The sequence below is a fragment of the Petromyzon marinus genome, unplaced genomic scaffold (assembly GCF_048934315.1).
Source record: "Petromyzon marinus isolate PM22_M1 ecotype Great Lakes invasive population unplaced genomic scaffold, UKy_Petmar_22M1.pri1.0 PM_G_Scaffold_47, whole genome shotgun sequence".
NCBI classification, from domain to species: Eukaryota; Metazoa; Chordata; class Hyperoartia; order Petromyzontiformes; family Petromyzontidae; genus Petromyzon; species Petromyzon marinus.
In genome coordinates this window covers 665,536-676,897 of record NW_027422999.1, presented here as the reverse complement: position 1 = coordinate 676,897, position 11,362 = coordinate 665,536, and the positions used below count along the sequence as shown (strand labels likewise).

The window sequence follows — 11,362 nt, the reverse complement described above, 5'->3', positions numbered from 1 at the left end:
CCTGGCCTGAAGGCCGTCAATGTGTTGGACCCTTATTGGTGCACAGCGTCTCAACAACAGCAGTGGGGTTTGCTTCAACCGATAGGTACGAACATCCAGACGTGAATCAGCAAGGAGCATTTATAGTCCCAGTTAGACAAAATCTACGTCAACACGTAAGACAAAACTACAATTCGTGTTGTAGAGAATGTACCTCCTCCTATACGTGTAACTTTCAAGTGGTATGCCTTGTAACTGATGAATGATCCGAGATGGCTCCCTATTTCAAAGACGATGAGTTGCTCCAGAGGCAGACGCTTCGTGAAACACAAAAGTACCCTTTGACCTGTATCACAAGAACAATGGGTCTCACCTGAGTTCTCTGTACAGGTTACTTCCAAAACACACACACACACTATGTCCTAACATCACTTATTCAATATTTGACCCTCAGACAAAATGTTACATGCACACGCACAATCAGACACGGTATTCATTCTAAATCATTGATGGGCATATTAACCACATTGAATTACTGCAGCAAAATTGACTGCATCACGTTACATCGTATTAAGAAGTTATTTTACAAATACGCACTGTCTGCTTAACCATGTATGTACAACGTACTATTGTTGCATCATTCAAAACGAGTAGGCCGTTGCATGCTGGCGTCTGGGTCAAAATGTAGCAAATTCAAAATATTACGCTACAAATAATAGATCACGGCACTTCGATGGCAACACAAGCAATCGTCATCAGGTGGGACAAGCACAGCAGCAACAAGAAGAAACTGCTGGAGTAGGCGCCTACTACTTCAGCAGTTTCTCTTGCTGTGGTTGTCCCACCTGATGACGATTCTTTGGGCTGTGATCTAAACGCCGCGATCTGTTATGTTTCTACCCATGTGGTGACTTTACCGAAATAACTCAACAGTGTGGATTCCTGCAGTCACCAAAGCTTCGAATCAAGATTGCCTACAAACTACACAACTGAGATGACGCATCAATCATCGCCCCCTACTGACAGGCTCTTGTCCACATGCAGGCTGGTGCAGGGCCACCACCTTGTGCCACACAGGGGCAGCTGCTACTTGGGGATGCTCTTCGAGTGTTTCAGACGAGGTACGACATAAAACTCCGAGTTGCCGAGGCGATAAGGCAAGCAAGCGTGTAAATGCAATTATTATAACATCGTGAATGCTTGGGGGCTTATTGTCTCTCGCTCCTGGTTAAAGATCTACCCAACCCACAGGTCTATAAAGACTGGCCGCTCTTACTCTGCAGGTTGAACCTAGCAACTGAGTGTCCAACTTCACGTTCTTGTCATTAAAGGCCTGTGACAAAGGTGCATCTATTGGAGCGACATCATCTCAAGCTTTACACATCTATCGAGTCTTCACTTGACTTTGTATTGTCTCGGAGGAAGTCCACCCACACCTCCACTTCCACAAACTGCTGAGAGTTGCCTCGCTCTGCCTCACAGTGAGAATTCTCCTCCTGCTTTACGTTGCCTCCATCGATGTGAAGGTCCCATTTTGGAGTTGAATCTTCATCTTCACATTTTACCTTCACTTCTTCCCTCTTCACCATCACTTCTTCACATTTCACCTCGATACCTTTAAAAGTGTCCAAGCTGGGATTTTCTTCCGGTTCGTGTTTCATGAGGGGTGGGCTAATTGCGGAACTTTGACTTTCACAAGCTGATTTCAGACTGCACTCCTTGTGGATCTTCTCATGCTTCTGTGTTCTCTGGTGTACTTGAAGATTTGATGAATGTGCAAATGCCTTCCCGCACACACTGCACTTGAAGGGTTTCTCTCCCGTGTGTGTACTCTGGTGTGTTTAAAGAGCAGATGACTGTGAAAATGCCTTCCCACACACACTGTACTTGAAGGGTTTCTCTCCCGTGTGTGTTATCTGGTGTGTTTTAAGAGCAGATGACCGTGAAAATGCCTTCCCACACACACTGCACTTGAAGGGTTTCTCTCCCGTGTGTGTTCTCTGGTGTGTTTTTAGAGCAAATGAATCTGAAAATGTCTTCCCACACACACTGCACCTGAAGGGTTGCTCTCCCGTGTGTGTTCTCTGGTGTTTTTTAAGAGTAGATGAATCTGAAAATGTCTTCCCACACACACTGCACTTGAAGGGTTTCTCTCCTGTGTGTGTTCTCTGGTGTGTTTTAAGAGTAGATGAATCTGAAAATGTCTTCCCACACACACTGCACCTGAAGGGTTTCTCTCCCGTGTGTGTTCTCTGGTGTGATTTAAGAGTAGATGAATCTGAAAATGTCTTCCCACACACACTGCATTTGAAGGGTTTCTCTCCTGTGTGTGTTCTCTGGTGTCTTTTAAGATGAGATGAATCTGAAAATGCCATTCCACACACACTGCACTTGAAGGGTTTCTCTCCTGTGTGTGTTCTCTGGTGTGTTTTAAGAGTAGATGAATCTGAAAATGTCTTCCCACACACACTGCACCTGAAGGGTTTCTCTCCCGTGTGTGTTCTCTGGTGTTTTTTAATATTAGATGAATCTGGAAATGCCTTCCCACACACACTGCACTTGAAGGGTTTCTCTCCCGTGTGTGTTCTCTGGTGTGTTTTAAGAGCAAATGAATCTGAAAATGTCTTCCCACACACACTGCATTTGAAGGGTTTCTCTCCTGTGTGTGTTCTCTGGTGTCTTTTAAGATGAGATGAATCTGAAAATGCCTTTCCACACACACTGCACTTGAAGGGTTTCTCTCCTGTGTGTGTTCTCTGGTGTGTTTTAAGAGTAGATGAATCTGAAAATGTCTTCCCACACACACTGCACCTGAAGGGTTTCTCTCCCGTGTGTGTTCTCTGGTGTTTTTTAATATTAGATGAATCTGGAAATGCCTTCCCACACACACTGCACTTGAAGGGTTTCTCTCCCGTGTGTGTTCTCTGGTGTGTTTTAAGAGCAAATGAATCTGAAAATGTCTTCACACACACACTGCACTTGAAGGGTTTCTCTCCCGTGTGTGTTCTCTGGTGTTTTTTAAGAGTCAATGAATCTGAAAATGCCTTGTCACACACAGTGCACTTGAAGGGTTTCTCTCCTGTGCGAGTTCTCTGGTGCTGTGTCAAATTTCCAGTCCGATCCGTGCTGTATGCACGCTGGTCGCATTGTTGACTTGTCGTACCGAGATGCTGTGCTGAGGGCCTTTGCTCCATCAGACCAGCGTCAGCTGCAGACAGAAAATAAGAATATCCACACCATCTACACGTCAGTATCGAGCCATGGAGGAATGAATATAAACAGTCACACGTGACTTACACGTCTATATTCATTCATATATTCACGACTAGCTGTACTACCCGGCTTCGCCCGGGACTTGGATCCACCACGTCCGGCCGCCTTTGTCTCCCCAGTGCCGATGTTCACACCACAGCAGTTACTCGTTTGAGGCTGAGTCGACCTAGGGGAGGCCCAGAAGCGGTTCAAATAATCGTCGGCGGTGGTGGCCGTGAGCAGGAATCGAACTCGGGTCGCCGGGTTCGTAGCGCGGCGTAGCGCTAACCGCTACACTACAATGCGTTACGCTTCCACACACACACACAGACACACACACACAGATACACACACACAGACACACACACACACAGACACACACACAGACACACATAGACACACACAGACACACACAGACACACACACAGACACACACACAGACAACGCTAACCGCTACACTACAATGCGTGACGCTTCCACATGCGAGGGTCACGTGACAGATTTGACGTCACAGGTCACTTGCCGTGCAAAAAATCTATACATTATTGAGCTCCCCCCCCCAACAAAAACACAAAAATGTATTTGTATAATGTTTGCACGGTGTACAGTCTGGAAAGTACCCACATGGCAAATTTCCAGTTTGTTGCATGTCGGGAAGTACGCTAAACATTTTGAACAGACAACACACACAATCACAACTTTGCCTTTTATATATATTTGGAGATGCAGTGAAAAACTTTCCCAAATTCATCACGCGGTTTCAGTTTTTAGATTTTTAGTTTGATTTATTTTGGTTATAGTCCCGTGAGCCATTCAGCTCTTGAATCGGGTGCAACCACAACAAGCAACAAAACAAAAACACGACCAAGAAAATCATCTTACAGTGACTCTGTGTGACTGTGCAAACAGCACTGTCATGGCACGCAATGAGAGGGCAAATGTCATAAATATTCCTGTAAGCCCTCGCATCTTCAACATTAATGTTGCCATAGAAACGTTGTGGGGTGTTTTGCTTCATTGTAAAAAACAAAAATTATTATCTGTTATTTTATTTTCTATCTACGTGACTTTACCGAAAGAACCAAGAATATTAATTCCTGCAGTCACCAAAGTTTTAAGTCAAAACATTCACACACGTTGACAAAGCCTCACCTTGTGTTGTTGTGGGCAGGTCGCTTCTGATAACAAGAGCGGTATAGCAGCTCAAGCAGGCTTGGCCTGCTAACAAAAGAAAATAAAAACTGCGTGAATATTGACAATAAAACAAAGTTACAAAGTGGCGAGCCGGGTGAAGACAAATTAAACTTAAGCGAGATCATTAAAGTGAATGCAATCAGGCGAGGGCAGGAGGCAAGGCCCCGCGTGGCTAGGCCCCGCGTTGTAAAGTTCCAACCTGGACATCGATTCCCATGCTCGCTGCTACTCAACTGACATCCCTACGAGAGAGAGGCTCTACCTTGGTAAACAACAACAACCACCACCACCACCATGAGAATTTCTCACCTTGGATTTCAGTGCAGCCTCGGATCGGCAACCTCCTGTTACCTCGCAACATCACGCGGGTAAGCAGGTAACATGACGTCACTTCCGGGGTAAGAGACACGCCCCTCCCATAAGGAGTGGCTCTGTAACTGAATAAATTATGTTAATGTTAACTGGCCACATGTCTATGGATGGGGCGTGGCTGCTGAACCCGACGGCTTCAACGGTACATTATGTTAATGAACCGCAGTCACTGGGCGTAGCTTTGCCCAAATAAGGATTGCCACTGGATTGATATCGGCAGTGACCCAAGCTGAGGTGACGTCACGCTCAAGAGCGCCGTGGACGGGTTTGGGGGAGTGTGAATACTTTGGTGACATGACGTCACTAGCGACTTACACTTCCCGCTGGCACTTCATGCCGATGAGGTCATGCTGAGTGGTGACGTCACAGAGCGGGGATGGAGTCTAAGTTGATTTAGATTCATTTTCCATTGCCCCCTCCCTTGGGTGCGTGAACTCAGCAACAACAACGTGGACATTATTGTGTATACACTGTGTGTGTACACACTGTGTGTGTGTGTACGTACACACACGCACTTGCCCCAACAGTCTGTTAAAGGTTACCATGGCGGGGATCTGCGTCTTTTGTTGGCCGGGCTAATGCTACGTTAATTCCCGATGCTTCAGAGACATTGCACACGAGGTTTCTTTGCTAGTGGGAGTCATCAAGTGAGTACCTCTCAGTCAAGCGTCTCAGCCGTGCCACTGCAAACTGCAAGGCAGGTCCCCCCCCCCCCTACAAGACTTGTAGGGTTCGTGTCGCTGTGTTGAAGGCCAGGAGCGTAGACGTGGGTTCAATTTAGTTTATTTTGGTATAGCCCTGTGAGCCATCCGGCTCTTGAATTGGGTGCAAAAACAACAAGCACAAAAACAAAAATAAGAACAAAAAAAACATCTTATTACAATGGGGGAATTGTAATAAAAAATAATTGACATTTATAATGCGCACTTCGTCCGGGGATCACGTTACAACAATGGATTCTACGACATGTAATTGCTCGTTATTTGGTGACGCTGCATCGGCAGTGTGGCAGTGACACAATCGTGTGACGTGTTGCTTTCTTGTTAATGGCTCGACACGGGGCTGCAACGTGACTGTGCGGGACGTGTCACGTGACGGCAAAACAATCGTGTATCCGCGACGGCCCGTGTGTTCCAATGAAACGCGGGCCTTGTTAGACTGATGGCCTTAATCTAAGTTGTCTTGTTGTTGTTGTTGTTTGACTTGCATCCCGCTGGGATTTTTGCACACAGCGTTGGTGGTGTTCGGTGCTATTTCCGGAATATTTTGATGTTTTTTTTCCTGGATTTTCTGTTTGCACAGTCACACAAAGTCACTTTAAGATGTTTTCTTGTTCGTGTTTTTGTTTTTTTTGTTTGTTGCGGTTGCACCCGATTCAAGAGCCAAATGGCTCACAGGGCTACACCAAAATAAATGAAACTAAAACAAACCAGGAGAGAATGTCACGTGATTATGTCTTTGACGACCCAACGGGGGCGGTGACGCGACCACTTGCACCCTGCCATCCCCAACAGCCACCCCACCCTCCCGTCGTGCTACACAATCTTCCCGTCCTGACAGGGCCTCCAGCCAATTCCTTCTCGACCTTTAAGCTCGGCGGGTGGCGATCGTGGCAGGGGCGGAGCCAGGATTTTCAGCCCGGGGTGACATTCAACAAATGTTAATTTCAAGAATGATTTAGAGAGAGTCTGGCTGTTGAACCGGACGCCATCGGTTGGCAACACGCTCTGACATTGCAGTTGCACCGAGTTCGCCAGACCGAGTGTCGTGCACTTACACGCAGAATGTCACCCCTGTCACCACCCCCCCTGGCTCCGCCTCTGGATCGTGGTATATGCAAATCTTGGCCATACGCACAAGACACCGGGGTCAGCCCTTACCACAGCCACCGCGTCTCCCCCGCCTGCAGGCCCAGACTTGATTGGCCGGTGGGACGTGCTGCTGGGTGGGCGGCGAATCTCAAGGCCCGTGCGGCGCACGGAAGGGTGGCGTGGCCAACTCCATTCCCGGTTGCCGCCTTTGTCTCCCCATGCCGAGTAGACCCAGGGGAGACCCAGGACCGGGACGAACAGAATCCCTCACTCGTTTTAGCCGTGGCTGGGAATGTAACTGGGGTAGCTGGGGTACATCGTGCAGTTGTCTCGCTACTGCACCCACCACTCCCCCCATAATAGATACACACAAGTATCCCTTGTACAGCATTAACACACTTTAGGGGGAAGTGCCGTTGTCGAGTGGCGCCGATGAAGGCCGGCACATCACACGAGGGGGTGGGTGGCCAGCACCACGCCCGGCCGCCTTTATCTCCCGAGTGGTAATATACCCCTGCATACACACACAACAACAACCTCGTTGGACATGTTTGTTTTGTTGTAGTACTGATGGCCTTAATCTAAGTTTTTGTGGTCGTTGTTGTTGTTGTTTGACTTGCATCCCACTGTGAGTTTTTGCACACAGCGTTGGTGGTGCACGGTGCTTTTTTTCAGGAATATTTTTGCTGTTTTTTTTTCTCCATGGATTTTCTGTTTTGCACAAAGTCACACACAAAGTAGTCACTTGAAGATGTTTTTCTTGTTCGTGTTTTATTTTTTTTGTGGTTGCACTCCGATTCAAGAGCCGGATGGCTCACAGGGCTACACTCTTTGGTTCTATTCGGTAAAGTCACGTAGGTAAAAAATAAAACAACAAAAATCACGACGTTTCGGCCACAACACAAGCGACCTTCATCAGGTGTGGCCGAAACGTCGTGATTTTTGTTGTTTTATTTTTTACCTACGTGACTTTACCGAATAGAACCAAAGAGTATGGATCCTTGCAGTCAGGAAAGCTTTAAATCTAGAATTCACAAGGCTATACCAAAATAAACTGAAACTGAATAAAACTGAACTGATGACGACCGTTTGTGTTATGGTCGAAACGTCGTGAGAATTTTTATTGTTTCATATATATTTTATTGTTTCCCTTCAACGTGACTTTACCGAAAGAGCTAAGAATATGAACCGAACCTACTATTGAAGGCACCGCTTTGTCCGATGCCCAATTCGTGTTCGCCCCCTGGCGGACTGAATGTGAAACCACTGGCAGGCAGTCGGTGCGCCCTCTCACACTTAAGTGGAAATTCCGCACTCGCGCGGCAGGGACGAGTGTTTCAAAAAGGGCAAACGCCGTTGACCTCTCACCAAGTCGTTTTTTTTGTATCGACGCCGATGATGGCTGCCCGCGACGATTGAACCGTCCACGTGACGATCGAGACGCAGTCCCCGTGTCAGTCGCTGATGGATCAATTCGGGTGCGCATCGGCCTGGTGGTGTTCTGATGCGGTTGTCGATGAAACAGGTGTCTTCCGAGGAACGCCAAAGCCAGGGAGGTTGCCGTGTTTTGGGGTTTTTGAACGAGTTTGTTTTTTTATTCTGGACATCCGCGCTAATAATGATTGTGATGTTTTTTTTTTCCTGCATGCCACTCGTCCGGCCCGCGTGAAGCCTGGAAGAATTTCGATTTAAAGCTTTCGTGACTGCAAGGATTCATCCTCTTTGGTTCTTTCGGTAAAGTCACCACGTAGAATGAGAATAAAATAATAAATTAATAAAATAAAATAACACAATGTTCATTGAAGCTCTGTCGTCCCGACAGGTCTGTTCCTTTCACCTGAAGAGGGCCACTTGTGTTGTGGCCCGAAACGTCGTGAGAATTTTATCGTGTTATTTTATTAATTTATTACTTTATTCTCATTCTACATGGTGACTTTACCGAAAGAACCAAAGAAGGTGAAGCCTGGAAGAGTTTGTTGTTTGTCTGGGCGACCGTCCGCGTGGCGAGCACAGGGCTGTTTGTTTCGCCCGCCCTCCTGCAGCCTCTTGACAGGGCAATGTGGACGCCCTGAATGCGCGTGGAGTTATTCACGTCCCCGGGATCTAGTGTGCCTGCGCCGGTGGCCTTTATCCGCCCAAAAGAAATCGAGCTCATCTCCTTTGGTTCTTTCGGTAAAGTCACCGCCACGTAAAATGAGAATAAAATAATAAAATAACACAATAAAATTCTCACGACGTTTCGGCCACAACACAAGCGGCCGTCTTCAGGTGAAAGGTACAGAACTGTCGGGACGACAGAGCTTCAATGGAGCTTTCACCTGAAGACGGCCGCTTGCGCTGTGGCCAAAACGTCGTGAGAATTTTATTATTTTATTATTCTATTCTCATTCTACGTGGTGACTTTACCGAAAGAACCAAAGAAGATGAATCCTTGCAGTCACGAAAGCTTCAAATCGAAAAATCGAGCTCAGTTAATTGCATCGTCGCACCGCAAATCGACGGCGTGCTGTAGTGTCTCCATCGTTACAATTCGCCGTGCGCCTGCGACCGTAATGATTTGCTATTATGGACCCGTATCTCATGGGTGGGTGAATTAATCGCATCCTTTCAAATACTCTCCCTTGGTTTAATTCTGTTATGGAATGTTGGCCGATGGTTGGTTGAGGATAGTGATGGAATGACAGCCAAGGAATGGAATGCGGCCAATAGGATGCCCATCGAGACGACGGGATGATATCAGCTGATGAGTATCACCTGCAGGTACTGGGTGGATTAATACTTTTCGGGATCTCGGGAGATAGTGAGAGCTTTTTGAGAACCTCATCCAGCAGTGGATTGACCATGGATTCTGATGGTGATGGCACTGGACCACTCAGCAACTGTCGGTACAAAGGCACAATCAATGTTGAAGGCCTCTTTTTATCTGTGTTTCACAAAGCCAAGATAATATAACACATCTGTTTCATTTTTCGATTTAAAGCTTTCGTGACTGCAGGGATTCATATTCTTGGTTCTTTCGGTAAAGTCACCACCACTTAGAAGAGAAACAATAAAATAATAAAAATATAAAAAATACAATTCTCACGTTTCGACTGCAACACAAGAAGCAATCATCATCAGGTGTGAAAACCACAGCAATATTTTTTTTCAAATTTTCTTGTGTGAAAACCACAGCAATAATTTTTTTGAAATTTTCTTGCTGTGGTTTTCACACCTGATGATTGCTTCTTGTGTTGCAGTCGAAACGTCGTGAGAATTTTATTGTTTTATATTTTTATTATTTTATTGTTTCCCTTCTACGAGGTGACTTTACCGAAAAAACCAAGAATACTCATCTGTTCCAGTTATCGACGTCACTGATGATTTGAGATTAGAATGTATATGCTCTGAACCCTCAGCCCTGTTCACAAAAATATAATGCTGCTTTGGTTAATTCATGAGAACCAGACAGGAGTTAATTAAGGGTAGACACTCGGATAGTAATACAAGAATGGTTATGACAAGAATGTTTATTAACTCAATTATAATTGCCCAAACGTCGTAGCATTGAAATGGTTGTGGTGGCTTTTGAATAGTGAAAAACTCCTTTTAAAAAAGTTTTATTTTAAAGTGCACTAAAAAGTAAAGAACTCGATTGGACAACGGGAAGTGGACGACATCTGGAGTACAAGATTTGACCACGACATCAAACAGAGGAATGAAGTTGAATAACTTTTTTGTCACAACTTCGTTCAACTCACCGTCGAGAAGTACGTCAATGATGCGGCGCCTGCTCACACATCAACGCTTACTTGAATTAATTGGTTATTTTATGAATCAATCTTCAATATACAACTTTTGTTTGTGTGGAGTGAGGGTGCCCGTAACTCGTTCACATGGAGCAGGCGAGGCGATTCCACAGTTTAGGGACCGCGGCGTTTTTGACCTACACACAAATATATATGCATAATAAGGCGTCCATACAAAATGTTAATCACTTAAAGGGAGCCAATTAATTGATTAATTGATGCCGATTTTGATACAGGCATGCATTGTCACCGGATCTGAGTACGTGTGCAAAATATGGAATTGATTGGACGACGGGAAGTGGATGAAATCTTTATCACAACATTTGACCACGACAGAGGAATCAAGTTAAGTAAAACCATTTTGAACGTGAATGAGAAATCTCCCCCCACCCTCCCCCGATGACGCGCGAGCGTTGCTAGGGGCAACCCCCGGGCAGCTTTAGCGGCGCAAGGAAATACTTAAATAATGCGAAATAGCACTAAATTGTTAATTTAACAACTTTTAAAGTTTACGGATGGGAAAACAGAATGGCGCTGGCTCACCACGGGGCTTACGGTGTGGTACCCGGCTACTTTTTAAAAAGTAAACTCCACGATTCGCGAGCAAGTGTGCGTCCACACAGAGACAGACAGACGCACAGAAAAAAATGCCTTTTATAGGTAAGAAAAGAAAAACGATGACGAGACTCAATATGTGAAGAACACGGGATTTATTCGGTTCACAAGTCAACGGATATAACTTCAAAACACTTTTATCGGTCATCTTTTTCTCGAGACAGCGTTCCCGTGGGATTATTTCCAAGTCGATAGACGACACCTATTTTTTACTCATCCTGGAAGACACACACACATTCACACGCCTCTGTCTGTGTGTGTGTCTGTCTCTGTGTGTGTGTGACTGTGTCTGTGAGTATGTCTGTGTGTTTCTATATGTGTGTCTGTGTGTGTCTATGTGTCTGTGTGTGT

General features: G+C 45.8%; 1 protein-coding gene across 1 annotated transcript; it reads right to left on the bottom strand.

The window, feature by feature from the left end:
- Positions 1–1,683: 1,683 nt before the first annotated feature.
- On the bottom strand, positions 1,684–3,173 carry LOC142917352 (uncharacterized). Its single transcript, XM_076061987.1, has one exon. It carries the CDS (start codon positions 3,171–3,173, stop codon positions 1,821–1,823), a length of 1,353 nt encoding a protein of 450 aa, XP_075918102.1. The 3' UTR covers positions 1,684–1,820.
- Between the last annotated feature and the right edge of the window lie 8,189 nt (positions 3,174–11,362).

Excerpts from the sequence above, each read along its gene's own strand:
- LOC142917352 (XM_076061987.1), bottom strand. The coding sequence starts at position 3,173 with ATGGAGCAAAGGCCCTCAGCACAGCATCTCGGTACGACAAGTCAACAA.